Source organism: Squalius cephalus (genome assembly GCF_949319135.1).
Source record: "Squalius cephalus genome assembly, chromosome: 16".
Taxonomy (NCBI): Eukaryota; Metazoa; Chordata; class Actinopteri; order Cypriniformes; family Leuciscidae; genus Squalius; species Squalius cephalus.
The window spans coordinates 14,519,324-14,537,183 of record NC_137137.1 but is presented as its reverse complement, the minus strand read 5'-3'; the positions used below and the strand labels follow the sequence as shown (position 1 = coordinate 14,537,183).

General features: G+C 37.1%; 1 protein-coding gene across 2 annotated transcripts; it reads right to left on the bottom strand.

Moving 5' to 3' along the window:
- Positions 1-797: 797 nt before the first annotated feature.
- On the bottom strand, positions 798-17,815 carry LOC307173867 (acylamino-acid-releasing enzyme). 2 transcript variants are annotated; one of them, XM_079897411.1, is made up of 26 exons: positions 17,730-17,815; positions 17,033-17,204; positions 16,554-16,873; positions 15,626-15,692; positions 13,933-14,345; positions 9,786-9,918; positions 9,555-9,681; positions 9,284-9,359; positions 9,133-9,208; positions 8,376-8,515; positions 8,113-8,247; positions 7,865-7,956; positions 7,678-7,715; positions 7,463-7,584; positions 6,687-6,747; positions 6,499-6,593; positions 6,237-6,306; positions 6,034-6,119; positions 5,653-5,791; positions 5,477-5,560; positions 4,441-4,521; positions 4,263-4,351; positions 3,569-3,762; positions 2,618-2,720; positions 2,132-2,238; positions 798-1,631 (listed from the first exon to the last, which is right to left on the bottom strand). In XM_079897411.1, the coding sequence occupies exons 1-26, from the start codon at positions 17,757-17,759 to the stop codon at positions 1,529-1,531; spliced, it is 3,153 nt and encodes a 1,050-aa protein (XP_079753537.1). In that variant the 5' UTR covers positions 17,760-17,815; the 3' UTR covers positions 798-1,528. The 2 variants fall into 2 exon arrangements, with proteins under 2 accessions (XP_079753537.1, XP_079753538.1); XM_079897412.1 differs by lacking the exons at positions 13,933-14,345; positions 15,626-15,692; positions 16,554-16,873; positions 17,033-17,204; positions 17,730-17,815 and adding exons at positions 11,774-12,480; positions 12,635-12,788; positions 13,149-13,606.
- Between the last annotated feature and the right edge of the window lie 45 nt (positions 17,816-17,860).

Genomic DNA, 17,860 nt, shown 5'->3' with positions numbered 1-17,860 from the left:
TATAGTATTTTGACAACTTAGATCGATTCAGTGCACAATCACTGATTCTGTCTACATTATATTTATGGTTGTTGATTCAACATACCCCAGAGGCCTACTGGATCTGAACCAACTCCCAGGATTCACAGGGGATAAAAAATGCTTGAGCCATCAGATAAAGCTACTTTTTGTGTTTATTACGCAGAGCTCATATAAAGCAGTGGCTCATTTTTAGCCCTGTCTCCCTCTACTCAGATTTTTCTCCTTACTTCCTCTAATCTGCTTCTCATCTGCTTTTCACCCCCTGGCAATGATTTTCTGCTTTTTTGGTGTTTGTGTTTATTCTCAAATTCTGCCTTGCTCTTTAATCTTCCTTTGTAAGTCTTCCAGCAGCTAGGCAGACTGAGACAGAGAGAAAAGACCTAATGATATTTGACCTGCCAAGACCCAGACACCTACACCAAACCCGATCAAAGGGTGAATAATAATACAGACCTTTCTTTCTCTTTCTCTCTTACACACACACACACACAGACACAGTGGCAGTAGTCTCAGATGACCTGTTGTGTTCTACTTCTGTCTCTCTGTGGGTCATTAGCAAAGCAATCTTAACAGGTTATAAAGCAATCTGCCCCCTGAGACTGCCAGCATATTGAAAATCCTCATGCTACAATTGGCCTTTTAAAACACTGTAACATAAACCTGGCTGGTGCTCAAAAACCTGGCTGGTGCTCACAAACGGCAAACCAAAATACCCAATAATAATAATTTTAAAAAGCATTAAAAACAGAGTTCACGACAGAAACACAAGAGCTGAATGAATCTGTCAAAGGGGATTTAAGGATTAAGTGTTCAAAGGACAAGAATGTTGCTAAAACTATGAAACAAAGAAACCTTTGAAGGAAGGATCTTTCTTAAGCGGCTGTAAATGAAATAGACACAAGAGTCTTAGATATGTGAGCTGTTACGGCAGCCACCAAAGCCAGCATGCACACCTGAATGAAATGCATGTACATTGTCCAAAATAAATGACACATTTCTCTCTTGTATCATGTTTATAAACATGGAATGTTTGAATCTCTGCAGATACATTTCTGAAACTAGAAAATAGATTTTTGTTCTTCTCCTGTATTTCCTGTCCGAAATGTACTATTTGTAATATTCAAACTAATTTAAATCTACAAACAATCACCATGTCTTTAAAGTCAAACAGATTTGATCTAAATATATTGCCATGTTACTCTCCATTAAAAACAGAATGAAGAGCAAACATCTCACAAGAGTCTGGATGTTTAGAAATTGATTCTAAAAAGAATAGTTGAGTAACTCAGTACATGAGCTCAGATTTCTTAACTTATAGACTCCATGCTTTGGCATTTGACCCCTTATTTTAGCAGTGCTGATTTAACAGACAGGTCTGCCCCCTAATGGACAAGGACCTCCATTGCATGTAAATTTAGTTTCAGTGCAGCATTCATAGACGTTAACAGTTTTGGCAAGAATGTCACAATAATGTGCAGACAGAAATATAAAAAGCATCTGAGAAGTGTCAGTTTAAATGTTCTTTAAACCACAGAGCGATGTTGAGGAAGCAGTCGGACTGAGTGTTGACTTTAGACAGCGAGTGACCCTCATCACTGTACCACAACAACCTGAGAAACAGACAAAGAGAAGAGAGAGAGTGTGTGATAAAGAAAGAGCAGGCTGAAGGGTCAGTGAGATTTTTTTTTTAAAATAAATTAATACTTTTAATATGTTTAGAATGATTTAGAATGACAGCAAAGACATTTATAAATGTTACAAAAGATTTCTATTTCAAATAATTGTTTCTATTCATCAAAAAAATCCTAAAAAAAAGTATCAACATTGATAAGAAAAAAATCTTTCTTGAGCACCAAATCAGCATAGAATGTTTCTGAAGGATCATGTGACACTGGAGTAATGATGCTGAAAATTTAGCTTTGCCATAAGAGGAATAAATTACATTTAATAATACAATAAAATATGTTAATGGCCAAAACCAATCATCTCAAAATGGCCAAATACTGGCCGTTTAAATCAGCCTGGTCTATCACTATTAGTGACAAATGAGTATTCTATTCAGCATGTTTGTATATTAAATGATGGTGTTTGTTTGTGTGTGTGTGTGTACCTGACAGGTGTATTCCTGCTCTTGAGTGCTCTGTACAGCTCCAGACCCTGGTGAGGCGATACTCTCCTGTCTCTCCCACCCAGCATTAACAAAACAGGAGCTCGGATCTAAACACACATACACAGACCACATTAAGGTTTAATATTTAAATATTAAGCTTATTATGCTACACAAGAAATTCTCTATCCAAAATGAATCACTTTTCCTGTCTGTGTGTGTGTGCGCATAGTTTGATGACAAATTTGTACTCAGAAAAGTGCTAAACCTAAGAAATAATCCAAAAACCTCCTTTTAGGGTTATCCTCATTTGTAAAAAAAAAACAAAACAAACAACAACAAAAAACAGTATAAAATAAAAATAAACTGTAAACATGCAGAAAGTTTTAGGGTTAAGTATTCATAACTAGCTGTACATAAAACCAGTAGAAGTCTGTGCAAAATCCCTATTTAGATAGTTTAGGAATGCATGCGTGTGTCAGTGTATACCTGTGCAGCGTGTATTATAGGTGACTTCTCCAGCATGGAAGTGAGGGACTGTGATGTGGGCAACTGGTCAAAAGCATACTGAAGCCCAACAGAGGAATATCTCCTGTAGGGGCAGTACAAGCACACAACACCATTACAGTTACCTTCGGCCACTGTAAAAACTGAAATGCAGTATATTGATCATTATCCAACAGATTTAACATTATAATTTCAGAATACTAAGGCAATACTACATTACTGCATTATACAGAGGTTCCTTCTAGTGCTGGAATAAATTAGGCTTAACTGTTCTTTTCCTGGATTTTAAGAGAAACTGGTTCTATGCTTTTAAAGACCCAAATCAAAATTTACTTTATTTTAATGGAATGTTGCAGTTTATAAGTCAATCTTTCAAAAAACATGTCTCGAGACTTTGTGGGGATTTTTTTCTATTCCATTTTAAGGAAAAAAGCACTCTCTGTGATTAGTGCTTTGGCTCTTTGTATTAAACTATGCATATATGTAAACAGAGGCCAGCTAGTAAGAGCTGTGCAAGTAAACCTCACTCCCCTGGCCTCAAGAGACTGACGTCCTTGTTAGCACGCCCGCCTCTCATGCCGGTTTGAATCCCACTCAGAGCGGGTCGAGTAGAACCGGAGGGGTTACATATACATGATGCTATTATAATCATAATTGTTAAATCAATTTACAAAATTACATTTGATTTATAAAGGTTAATTTAAACGTTATGCACTTTTTTTTTAACAGTCATGTTATTTTATTGCTTTGAATAAACAATACAATGTGGAGAGTTAATATTTAGCTAATTACACCCCCTTGTGGCCTCAGGAGACAAGCGAAATTATGCCTTTTAAATTTCAATATTAGTAATATTTAAGTATAAAATTCGAATTTAGTTTTTCAGACATTTTCACAGCCCTAGTAATAACGAATGTAAACATGATACATTACCAGTCTATGATATCACTGGTCCCGAGCAGCGTGGCAGCATTGATGACGGGGTTTCGTGCTGCACATGCTCTGTAGAAATCTGGATACTGACCGACCAAGTGGCAGGCCAGGAACCCACCATGAGAGCCACCCATCACTGCCACTCTATCAGGGTCGAGAGTAGTCTCATTATGCAAAGCGCACAACACTGCCCTCTGGACACAAAGAATGACAAACAATCTAATGCAATACTTTTTTTTTTAACAGGCACATGTTATTTGTGACCCTGGATCACAAAACCAGTCACAAGTAGCTCAGGTATATTTGTGGCAAAAGCCAACAATACATTGTATGGGTCAAAATGATAGATATTTCTTTTATACCAAAAAATCGTTAGGATATTAAGTAAAGATCATGTTCCATGAAGATATTTTGTAAATTTCCTACCGTAAATATATAAAACATTTATTTTTGTGAGAATGCAGCACAGTCGCGAACATAAAAGGACAACTTTAAAGGCAATTTTCTCAATGTTTCAATTTTTTTGCACCCTCATATTCCAGATGTTCAAATAGTTTTATCTCGGTCAAATATTGTTATATCCAAACAAACCATACATCAATGGAAAGCTTATTTATTCAGCTTTCAGATGATGTATAAATTGACCCATGTGACTGGTTTTGTGGTCCAGGGTCACATTTGTGCATATACAAACCTGAACATCTTTGACGTCCTGACTGCCAACATTTCCAAGCAGACACTCTATGCCATCTTGACCGAAACCAGTGGAGCCCCTGTAGTTCACTTTAACACACAAAATGTTAAAATACTTCAGTGCTCATTTTCGATTTTTTATGTTGTGACAGGAACAAGAATGACGTATGAATGCTCACCCATAAGAACAGCAAAGCCCAGTTTGGTTAAAGCAGCAGCTGTGGCATTCCAGTCAGCAGCGAAATGAGAATGAGGACCACCTGCACAGAGAAATACTTTACTAGAGCCGCGTTTCCACCGCAGGAACTTTCCCCAGGAACTAGGGACTTTGGGGTGGAACCAGGGTCTACATGAAGTTCCGGGTAAATATTTCCCCCTCTGAAAGTCCCTACTCTTAAGGGTAGTACTTTTTCAAAGTTCAGGAACTTTCAGGGGTGGGACTTGGGCACTGAACATGCTGATTGGTTGAGTTCACGCAGCATTTTATTTTAACCACCATCTGTTGCGGTGCGTGTGTTAACAGTTGTTTGCTATTCAAATTACAATGGAGTTTAAAAAATACAACCGATGGACCGACGACAAGGTTCAGGCTTTATTAAGCTTAAATTCAGAGGATGAATTCCTACGTCACCAGACTATTTTCCTAATCTTCACGGTAGTTTTAGAACGCGGTGGAAACACAGACAGCAACAGGTCTGGGGGAAAAAAAGTTCCTGGGACAAAATGTTCCGGGTAATTTCGGTGGAAACGCATCTTAGGTATGTTTACATGCAGTCATTTTCATCAATCCGAATTAGTTCAATCAAATTTCAGATTCTGAAAGTTATGTTTATATGAACCCTAAACTTTGAAGTCCAATTTACATTTTCATTTACGTATTCCAAACAAAGCACAAAATAGGCACATTAGTATTTTCACCCAAAAAATGGTTTTAAGCCAGTTATTTATATCTTTTACTGTAGTGTGTCAGTAGGAGATATCAGTTTACATATACAATATTTCTTTTGTCATCAATTGTAATAATCCAGTGAGATTTTTGTATGCACAAGGAGTCTGACAACAGCCGATATGATCTGATCTCACCATCATCAATTACATCAAGAAACAGAAAAAACTGAGACAGACTAAATCCAGAAGAACTGTGGCAACATCTCTTAGACATTTGAAGAAACGGTCATTTGAATTAAAATTACATGAAAAAAGTACCAGCCTTACCGTGTATATTCACCACTAGAGGAGTTTTCCTTCTCTCTTGAGGACTGTAAGGCTTCAACAAAATTGCTCCGAAATTCAGTCCAGCTATATAGATGCAGAGAGGAGGAACAAGAAAAATCACAAAGAAGTATTGCTAGTAGCGGCAGGATATCTGATGATAGATCCATGTTACTCACAAAACTGATGGTTCTCCTCTTGAGAAGGGGGTGTGATCAACATGGGCTGCCAATAAAATTCCTCATAAACATCTGCTCCACCCAGATTACAAAGTTGCAAATCCTCAGCCTGATCAACTTTTGAGAGGAAGCCAACTCTCTACAGAAAACACACAAAGCTGTGTCATGCAGTATCTTCAGTGAAAGATGACTATTTTAGTAAAGTGTGTGCACGTGTGTACGTGTGTGTGTGTGTGTGTGTGTGTACGTGTGTGTGTGTACGTGTGTGTGTGTGTGTGTACGTGTGTGTGTGTGTACGTGTGTGTGTACGTGTGTGTGTGTGTGTGTGTGTGTGTGTGTGTGTGTGTGTGTGTGTGTGTGTGTGTGTGTGTGTGTTTGTACCAGGCAGGGTGGCTGATTTGGAGAGGAGCAGCTCATCACCATCACGTCTTTTTGTATTGTCAACAGCTGCACACTCCCGAAATCATCTACCAAACACAAAAATACAGAATTAATTAAAGTCACAAATCCAATGACACTGATAGTAAAGAGAACAAACAGCCTGAAGTCAAAGCAGTCATGACATCACTCCATATTCACACTACCTAGTCTTAGCACATCCAGTCCGCACACTTGTGTGACTCTTCCTGTGGTTCTGTTGACTGAGAAAACTGCCTAAAAGAACAGATGGTGCAAAAATCACAAAATCTTAACCTAGGAATTAGAAATTCAGAATCCACATAGTGGAGACATTGGATACACACAGGTTTCTATGCAAGATATTTAACAGTGTGCCAACATTTTTTTTATTATTTTGGTAAAGCACCTGTATTTTTTGTCCTCAGCTACGTGTATGTATTTGTTAACCTTATTGTTTTCACAGGCACTGCTGAAGAAGATTCTCTCACTGTCTGCAGACCAGCATTGAGATGGCAATGACTCGTATATACCAGCAAACTGACCTGTGAGGAAAGAAAACATTGTGAAAAGTGTTACACAAATTAAACTGATTTGACCTCACTCTTCAATGTGTGCATGTGTTTTTATCCAAGTACCCTTTTCTGCTCTCCTGACCACATCTACCAAAACCGAAGTGCTTCTGTTCTTCATATCATACTAAAATGGACAAACAAAGACAGAGAAAATAGTTTAATAAATATAACAATAAATATAATATGTATAATATAATATTAAATCTAAACACACACACGGTTTGTGTGAGATTTGTACGGTTCAAAAGCTTGGGGATGGTAAGATTTTTGAAACGTCTCTTATGCTCACCAATTTTGTATTTATTTTATCAAAGTGAATATAGAGTAATAAAAAACTAATATAGGTAATATTGTGAAATACTGTTACAATTTAAAATAATTGTTTTCTATTGGAAAATATATTCCTGTGATTGCAAAGCTGAATTTTCAGCAGTCATTAGTCTTCAGTGACACATGATCTTTCAGAAATCATTCTAATATCCTGATTTGGTGCAACATTTCTTATTATTATCAATGTTGAAAACATTCTGCTGGTTTTTTGGAAATCATGATGCACTTTTTTTCAGGATTCTCTGATGAGAATAATGTTTATAGAGCAGCATTTACTGACCCTTTTAATCAATTTAATGCATTCTTGCTGTGTAAAGGTCTTCATTTCTTTAATAATAATAAAAAAAAAAAAAAGTAAAATAATTTTTACTGGCCCCTAACTTTTGACCAGTTGAGTATATACTGTAGTATAATAAATATTAAACAAAATACTCCAGTTTGGCATTTCATCTAAACATTCCAAAGTGAAATATTATTACATTATGTTAATCAATTATTTGCATTCTTACCAACATCATGCTCAGGCACTGATGATGTGGTCCAAAGACCTGGCCCTGTAAGTAGACGATCCAACACGAGTCTGGACTCATCCGAGGGCTCGACACAGACATGCTGTCAGATGACAAGCACTCTGACGAGGTCAAAGGTCAAATTGAACAAAAAGAGGTTATAAAAGTGCATACATACAATCCCTCCTTTATATAAAATAAAATAAAAATCTCACCACAGTTCCCTTTCATATTCAAGTAGAAGAGAGCTGATCTGGAAAACAAGAAAATCAGCAAAATAATATATTAAGAGTAAATAGTAAATAGTAGCACTTGAGGATGGAAATCTAACGGAATCAATATTTCTAAGGAAAAGTACTAGCTGTTAAAGGGATTGAAGCTTTCTCTAACTCAGCCTCTCACCTACGATTGGAGCAGAACTTCAGGCCCAGTCTGAATGGCTCATTCCATTGGCCCACAAACACCACACCCCTTCCATTAGGCCCCCACAGCGCCTTGAGAGAGAGGGAGGAGTATTTAATAATTCAGTTATTATTTAAAGCACTTGAATTTGAGATCACTGATATAACATCTACCATTTAAAGCCAATATGGCATGACATAATGATTATTAATTGGGTAAATAAGAATAGTGAGATATATCCGTCTCACCTGTCCTGGTGATATATTAGGAGGGATGCCAGCATACACAATGACTGCAGCTTTAAGGAGATCAGCTACACACAAGACTGGACAGCTTTTACCCACCAGCCCCTCACCCCAGTCTTCAATATACACGTTCTTATCCTGAGAAATGTCACAAGCCTTTTAAAACCTCAAATGCATTTCTTCTAACATCTAATTACAACAGTTAATGCACAAAGCTACATGTGGGATAAGCTCAGTTGAGATGAATTGATAGACAGACATCTCACCTGTTCCTCAAGCAACACTAGCCCTCCATCCTCACTGGCTGATGCAAATGATGATTGAGCTGACGGCTCCACCCTCTTCTTCTCAGCCACATAGAGCAACTTCTTTTCACATGGTGACCAGGCCAAACATGCAAACTGAGCTAATGATGCACAAAGAAAGAGTACACACAATCAGACCAATATCCTTACACACTGATCAGGGCTCCAGACAGAGTAGATAAAAATCAATAGGGAGCCACTGGTTACTAAAATGAATCATTCATATCCAAATTACAGAACCACTCAATATACATGTCTATTTTTAAAAGAATCATGAGAAATCTTGTGACATATAAGGTCTTTGAACTATTAAAAACATCCTCCTCATTATAAACAAAGCATTTATTTAAATCAAGCTCCAAAAACAGCTTATTCTGATATTGGGTGACCTGTGACGTCATACTGGCAAATACATTTCCATATGACAAAAGAGAGAAGTTTCTTGTTTTACCAGTTGTAGACTGATATATCTCTAACAAACGAGGTGCACCTCATATAAAGGTTCTTGGTTCATCCCAATTGAGACATGACTGAAAATGGCTTATGGTCCAGTGAATGAAACAGTTTTTAGATTTAAAGCCTCATTTTAGACATAGGCCTGATTCACTCCAAAGAACGAGCTCAAGAGTCATTTATTCACAATTAGCCATATTCGTCCCACAGGCCAGTGATTCGAGACTCTTGGTGTGCAACACGGACAGCAAAAAGTGTTTCTTACCATCTTCGTACACTTTTCCATGCTTATTCAGAGCTATGAGGTCCAAGCTTTTCTCCAGACCATTTTGGCCCCAAACCTACCAAGAAAAACAACGAAAATGTATATATTTTCCTCACATTCAAATGTAAATTTCAAAGATATCAGCCATTACCTCCAGGTACTGATGTTCTGCTTCCTCTCGGATGACAGCTTGAAGTGTCCCAGAAGGAGACTGGCAGCTGAGCAACCTGAGTGAGAGATGAATTTTGAGAACGGGCGTGTTGTCTACTTGTAGTCAAAACTATCTTTCTTTTTACCTCTTGAGGATACATGAATATCTGCATTATTTATATATATATATATATATATATATATATATATATATATATATATATATATATATATACACACACACACACACACATAGATCTTACATATCTTACTCTTTCTCTATGTGTGAGCTTGTTCCAGATGGCAGAACGTGCTCTATTTTGTCATGTTTACACAGTAGAGTCCATCTTTGAGAGAAATGCAGTTTCACCCCTCTCTCCAAATCACACTGACTCCATCCTACAGAGAAAGAGTGTTGAAAAGCTAGCACATAAAGTGTTCATATCACTAAAATATTCAAACACACCATAAAACTACACAACAGAACTCTCCACTAAACTCACGGGCCAATACAGTAATGCACCGCTTGTCAGTGGCAGTGTCCACCAGCTCTTCAGTGACCACAGAGGCCGAAATGGGCACAGGAAACCTGATACAGTGTCTGAACACATCTCTGATCAGGCTCTCCATTGCAACCTGAAACCACAAACATATTAATTACCAGTTAACAAAATAAACCGAAAACAACAAGAGTAAACAAACCTGATGAGCAGCCAAACCCTAACTAGCCTTACTTGTGGGAACAGACTGTTAATAACCCTTTTTGTTTTTTTTTTACTTTAGAGCCCACTGACTTGACTATATACAGTATATACACTTAAGTACATAATATGTCACATACTAGTGCACAGCAGTATTCAAAACTCAAAATGTGTTACATGTAACGCAACTAATTTTTAATCAGCTACTGGTCCCACATTTAGGCAATATTTCTTTTTTTAATCTCACTGGCCTGTATAACGCTATGATAACGATACGCTTCCGATAAGCTCATTTAAATGTTTATTCTGTCAATATTAAAGCAACATGTTCATAAAATAGACGTTACTATAATGTTAAAAAGTAGCACCGGTTCCGTTCGCAACTTACAATAGATATGGGCCAGAAAGGCGTAAACGAAATCTGGCTAAAACAACAACAGACACTCCTCCACCACGCATGTCAACAATGATCCGCGCCGGTCGAGTGAAAGCGGACTGTCATGACAGAAGAGTGAGATCGGGGAAAATCGCTGGAGTGTCGAAGAGAGCCGATGTTTCAGCAGCGGCCAAAGGGCTTTCTCTGCGGACGCATCCATTCTGCGCAGGGGTGGTTCGGTTTATTCATCACACTTTTGACACCATGCTCTTAATTTTAACTGCGCCAATATTTAAGAACTGCTTTTGTTTAAGAAGAAGAATATAACCCATAGTATTACGAGCAAAGTATTGGGTTTTGCTGCATGTAAAATCACGCAAACGATGCCCTTTTATGATATTGTCCTTTCTTTTTAGCTGCATAAACTGCAACGTTGCTATTCATATTTAATCTGAAATTATGTTATGACCCCCTGGGTCCAGATGAATAGGTATTTCAGATATACAAATAAGTTAATGTAGAATCAATCCAGAAACAAGCCACAACACAACAAAAATGCTCCCGCTCATTTCTTTGTCATAGGGCTTCATATTAGAGGTAATGGTCTAACAAAATCCTAATTTAGGAAAAAATCATTTAAACCCTTCAACTGCATTTATTGCATTTGAAATTAGCCAAGTAATTTATAGCTATATACGAATTTAGTGTAATATTAAAAGATTATTGAAAATTGAAATTTGGATTTTGTTAGACCATTACCTCTATTATGAAGCCCAAATTTTAACTTTAATGCATCCTTTATATGGCCAAGAAACAGTGTCGCGAAATGACTTGGCTGACTCAATATGTGAAGAGTTCAAGGGTCCATAAAAACATTTGATATGGTAAAACACTGTTCAAAATTGTGTGCGTGTTTGTTTAGCAGAATAGCTGGAATCTTTTTTGTTTTCTAAATAATAATATTAATAATAACTAATAGACCATTGCACTCAGTGCTTTTCCATTGGGTGGACAGACACATTTTGTCATTACTATTATCATTCACAAGATATATCTGCAATGGAGTCAAATGCAACATCATTGCCTGAACTTTCTTTCAAAAGCTCAGGATTTGTCTGGTTCAAGTGCCATATTGCAATGGACTTGTTTTGAACATGGGCAATGCCAAATGTGTTTGTTTTTTTGTACCTAACCATTGTTCTCCTCAACCTATAGTAATATGAGGTGGGTGAAAGTTTTTTTTTGTTTTGCTAGACGAATTATCAGAAATCTACTTATTTCTGATAACCTCTGAAAGACCTTCCTTATTGAGAGGTGTCTCATCTTCAGTAGAAATAAGACTAAAGTAGAGATAAGAAATCGCCCCTTTATGGAGATGACCCCTTGAATATTTCTGAACATGTACAGCTCTTACTGGTCCAGTGACTGTTCCTCCAACAGCGGAAATTCCATTTGTGCGGTCAATGCACGTTGACGGATGATGGTGATTTATATTGACATCTGGAGTAGACAAAGAATGACGTCTTTGAATGTGAGTTTTGATGTTTTTTTTGTTTAAAATCTTGTTGCAAAAGCAGCACATTGTTCGCTTTGGCCTACACTTAGATATTTTTTTGTTACTGGTGGAGATGCATTCAGTTGGGTTGGCAGACACAATATTTTGAATGTCTGAGGGCATTACAATTGTAGGATGTAAAACAGCAGTCTTCGAGTCTGTCAAGGAACTTGGTGTAGGTGGAGTGCCGGAAAAATGTTCTGTTTCTGAGGCACTGTGGTCAACCACGCATGGCGCAGAAATAATGGAAGGTCCAGAGGTGCTTGCGACTGGTGGAGAAGTCAAAGCTCGAGGTAAACCTGGAGTGGTTAAAGGTTTGGGGATAGGATCACATGTGGCAGATACTGTTGAGATGCTGTGGGACGATGGAAAGTTAGTTGGTTTTAAAGCACAGGTTTCTAAACATTCTCTAGAAGGTTCTGTAGATGGAATGTGGACTTTGGTTGATGCACACTTCTGCACATGGTTAATAAATAAGTTTTTTCGAATTATACTTTGACGGCAGTAGCAGCAGTGATAGTGTCCACTATCTACACATCCAAGGTGGCATTTATATATTTTATACCCTGTAAAAAAAGAAAAGAAAAAAAAGAGAGAAATATATCACAAAATACTTTTATGAATGCATATGCATAATTTTACATGCTGACAATCATTTCAGAGAGACAACATGTTTTTGTCTGTTTTTATAACATTTCACAGCATTACTCTAAAACATACCTCCATGCTTGACAACAGACCTCTCATGGGTCTGTACATGTGCCACCAGAGCAGGATACTCTCCAGTCTTTTTACAAAACAGGCATTTGTACTCATTTTCAGCAAGTGAAATAGGTCCCGGAGAACTTCCCTCATTCAGAATGGTAACATGAAACTAGAAGTAAATAAAATATTTACTGGAACTCCTTAATAGTCACATTACTTATAATTGTCACAACCAAAAATATGAACATTTAACATTTAATTTACAAAACTTGTATGTGTGAAGATATGGTTTCAATACTAATGAACATAGGTATTAAGACACGTCTGACTCTGGACACAAACCGGAGGGAAAAGGAAACTGAAGACTATTTACAGTTATTTCAAACATTTCAAACACTTAAATTGAAGGGAGACATAGTTGACATCCGTTCATTTCCCAACCTATTTGTGCTGCAGTTCACACACATAACGTTAGTTAAACTAAAATTCCACATGCCATATCACTGTATGAACAACAACTCATACTTACTTTCTCATCTCGACATTGAACCATCTTGACGACATAGAATTCGCGCGTCTATCGTTGGAGCGGCCGTGGGAATGTTGTTGTTGCTAGTAGGCGTTTCTTCTTCGTCTTCTTCATGTTTAATGGCCGTTCACTCTTTAGGAGTATTACCGCCACCTACTGTATAACTTGCATGGATGATAGTAGGCGTTTCTAGTAATGGACGTTGTCTTGCAGGATGCAGACAGACCCTCCTATGTATTGGTCCATATGGGAAAGTTGTTTTGTTTAGTTGTCCCATAACAAAAATATTGTTCATAAAAATATACGCACGCACGCGGGAGCATTTCTGTTGTGTTGTGGTGATTCGTTGTGTTAACATTTCGTTGTGTTGTGCACTACTGGGCCACTGTAGGATAGTTCACCCAGAAATGAAAATATGTTATGTCATTGAAAACTCGTATGACTTTCATTTGGAAAACACAAAAGGAGAAATTTTGAATAAAATGAGGGAGAATAATTAGGTGAACTGTCCCTTTACTCTAAAGCAGGGATTCCCCAACTTTTTTGTTCAGAAGAACCCCTTAGGCCTATGCATATTCACAGTTCTCTGATGGTCACATGACATGCAGTTAAACAAATCAAATATTTACTTTAAGTAAGTGTTTTATTTTTAAATTATTTATTTGAATTGTCCATTAATTATTAGCTTTTCATCACAAATCCCCAAGGAATTCAGTTTGGGAAACTCTGCTCTAAAAAAAAAAAAAGCACAATAACTTTGCGAAGGATGAATTTCTCCTCTCACCTTCTGTTGTTTTCGCAAAGGGAGTCTCTGCTGTTTTGGGTATTTCACCTGAGCAGAGGCAGGCTTCTCCTGGTTTAAAACCTGATCTGGGTGCTTCCTTCTTAAATGCACCTGCAGATTCTTCCTGTGCAGCATTAAACCGCAGAAAGGACACAGATCTTGTGCGTCAGATTTGGATCTTTGTGGGATGGTGCTTTCCACAGGTGTGTGCCCAGTGAACATCTCATTTACCAAAGTCTTTATGGCGAGATCAGCCTCTATAGGATGAGGATTGGCAGCAGAATTTGAGACAGTGGTTTCTGGGCCATTGTGATCCACTACAGAGAGATTTAACACTAAAGGATCTCCTTCATCCACTGGGGATTTAGATGGCTCATCTGTTCTCACCTGCTCCTCCATAATCCTGCTTTCACCTGAGATTAAAGAGAGTAAAAATATGAAGATCTCTGATCAGAGCATGTTAATATATAAGACTCATACATTACACACTGGATTTCATAATTTTGTTTTTTGGCTAGCCAGACTGACAAAGATCACCATGCAATCAAAATGGGCAATTTATGGAACATTGCAGTATTTATTATTGTAAATTATTTATCCGTGCACATTTTTTTCTTCTTAACTTTTTGTGCCTTCATAATTTTTAATCAAAATAAACCTGTCACTCACATGAAATCACAGCATACCCTACATTGTTTCACTTTTTGATAAGTCATTTCACTTGGATATATCACAATAGGAAAAAAAAAAAAAAAAAAGACTATAGCAACTTGCTTTTCATTCCAACTTAAAGGCTGGAATGCACTGCACTACTTTTAAAGTCTGAACAGATTTTTAAAACAGTAGGCATTCACTTGCCGAACGACAGATGATCACACACTACCAGACTTTCAAGTCGTTCTGAAACAAACACACTCACACAGAAACCTGCCTGAAAGATGAAATCAATGTTCTAAATTCATTTTAAAATAACAACCGTTTAATGGTCTGAAGTGGAAAAAAACATTTATTCGGTACCCACCATCCATTTTGCAATTTTCTGCAAAATTCTCTGACTCTGACTTCTCAAAATCTGTAGACTGGCTCTAACTTTCAGCAACTAGCATTGACGCATTCAGACTGCATAAATGGGCAAAAGTGTTGTGTCATGTGTTCCAGCCTAATCTGCTCATTGATTTCAGTATGTTAAGTACACAAAGGCCTTAGACTCATTTTAAAACATCTATAACATCTCACTAAATATTGATCCTAAAAGCTCAAAAACATTTCTAATGACCTGCTCGCCAGCACTATTCATGTTTCTGTTGGGCAAGTGGTAAAAAGGAAGGTTACATAGGCTGTTATTCAGTATGAACTACTATCATTCCACATTGTATCACATACTGCAGTGTTCGCTGAATAGTTTTTAAAAATGTATGTTAAACAGCATGCAAGGATAAATGTTTCAATCCTATATTGTTGTCATATGCCCTTATCATCTTGTTTAATTCAGCAAGTGGAGCCTTGCCTTACTTATTTAGCATTTTTAATGCTTTGTGTCTTTATTTTGGCACTATGATCAAATAACAAGTAGATAAAAATATGTTTAAAACTGTGCCTGATATCACTTCGTTCCTTTGTCACACTGGAAATGGAAGGTCAAGACGAGCAGAATGTTTCTGCAGAATGTTTTCTGTTTGATGAGATTCATCACCTGTGGACCCTTGGTCTGCCATCTCTGAATCAGTGGGCCCCGGGCCCGATGTCTCCTCACTTACAGCCTGCAAACGCACAGGACGAAAAGTGTTTAGTATGTTTATATAAATTTCCACAGCTTCATAAATTTTGACACAACAAAGCCCATGATTTTTCTGCTATGTATTTATGATGATTCATCTAAATGAATATTTTCAGTGCATTAGTCTTAGGGACCATTTACAAGACAGCAACTAAAAACTAAAACTAAAACTTTCAACTAAAAATGGATTTTGGCCATTCGTTTACACGACAAGAGTTTTGTGGGCCTGAAGACGCAAACTTTTGAAAACGGGTGCAAGTTCTTAAAACGATACAGTTACCGTCTCCGTGTAACAAAAATGCAAATCTGTGAATATGGTGACTTCTCACATATTGCATATTTCGTGTTCAGTCTATAGGCGCGTAGTTTCTTCACAAAGTGACATTGCTAACTACTGGCCTGACAGCATAATACAGCATTTTTAGTCGTTATCGCAGATCCAAAAAACACAGAGGAAAAACTTTTCAGTTTTTACATCATTGTTGTGTAAACGTATCCTTAATGTGTATATATATATATATATATCAGATCCTTAAGGAATCATTCTATGTAATATACTGATTTGGTCGCAAGAAACATAAATGTGCAAAAAAGTTGCAGCTTAATATTTTTGTGGAAACCATGATACATTTTTTCAAGGATTTTTGATGAATATATATTTGAAAACAACAGCATTTATTTAAAATAGTAATCTTTTGTAAAAATGTCTGTCACTTTTTGTCAATTGCCTCCCTTTGCTGAATAAAGTATTACTTTCTTTAAATAAATAAAAAACTTTACTGACCCCAAACTTTTTAACGGTAGTGTATAAAGATACATAAAAACAAAAGTAAAAGAAACTTACCATTTTAGGGCACAAGTATTGTTCAAAGATTCCTTTTCTTCGTCTGATTTTCTGAGCATCCTCAGAGATCCGGCTCTTGTGTCCATCACTGACAGGCATCTCTGCAGTGCTGCCAGACTCAGATGCAGTCAGATGAAGATCTGGTGCAGGTGAATTCTTCTCTGATTTCAACTCCACAACTGTTATCTTGGTTTTTTTGTTGTCACACATTGCCAGGTGTTTTAGAAAACCATCTTTCCTCATAAAAGTGGATGTGCAGCTGACGCAGTGAAAGTGTGGACCAGTTCGGCACTTTAAATGACATTTGAAAATGAAGAATTCTGGAAGGGAATAAAAAGGAAAAGGGTCCTCTATTATAGACCCATTATAGTAAGACAAAGAATAATCATTTATTCTTGTGACTTCACTACCTGAGACACTTTTAGGTAATCAATATTCAATATGCATGTCATTTCTCACACATATTATTTAGTACTAGCCTTTGTGTCGTATTGCTCTTCTTCTGTGACCCTGTAAATGTTTCAAACATTTGCTTTTGATGGTGGGTTTGAACATCTCAGGCACACAGAAAGGGCAGTGGTACAAGGAACAACAGTCTTCACATCTCTGCAGAGTTGGCTGCTCCTCTCCTCGCAAAATAGTTTTGTGTTGCTATGAAAAGACAATGTAAGAACAAAACATCACCTTTATGTGTCTCCTGATAATGGGCTTTGTAGCCTACATGAAAACCTTATTTAAAAAAAGATAAATAAACCATGGCAAAATTATGTTTGCTTGCACCAAATCAATCTGAATCTGCATTTTTATAAATAAATAAAAAGCAAGGGAATTTCAATTTCTAAATCTAACAATGTAATTTAAAGCAAAATTAATGTCAACATGTGGACAGGCCCCAAAAATAATACGTTTAAAGGTATCTTGGTGTCTGTATTAGGCGGGACAATGAATATATCACAGAAACTCTCTGAATTAACAGCTGATCCTTTGACGGACTTCTCCAGCCAGGGGCCGATTAGAAGGTCTGCAGTTGGTCGCTTCCTGACGCTGCATCAAACTGTTACTCACCTGTAGCGTTTTAAACTCTGTATTTTGGTACGTTTGCTTATTCGTTCATGACACAATGTGAGATGATAGATCTGACCTTATAGTTAAGTATGCAGAAACTTTATAATTTACCTCTGTATGTTGACTTGTATGGCTGAACATTTTAGTCAGAAGAGCCCGATGGATTTGTTTGGTCTAAAATCTCGCGAGATTCCCAAGAGCGGAGACGTCGTAAATATTTTTTTCAAAATAAAAAGCTACAA

Bases quoted from the DNA above. Each gene is read 5' to 3' on its own strand.
- LOC307173867 (XM_079897411.1), bottom strand. From the start codon at position 17,759: ATGTTCAGCCATACAAGTCAACATACAGAG. The intron at 9,919-13,932 runs GTGAGAGGAGAA...TTGTGGTTTCAG, and splicing joins CTTTGCGAAAACAACAGAAG to GTTGCAATGGAGAGCCTGAT. The intron at 2,721-3,568 runs GTAATGTATCAT...CTGCCCCTACAG, and splicing joins ACCAGTGATATCATAGACTG to GAGATATTCCTCTGTTGGGC.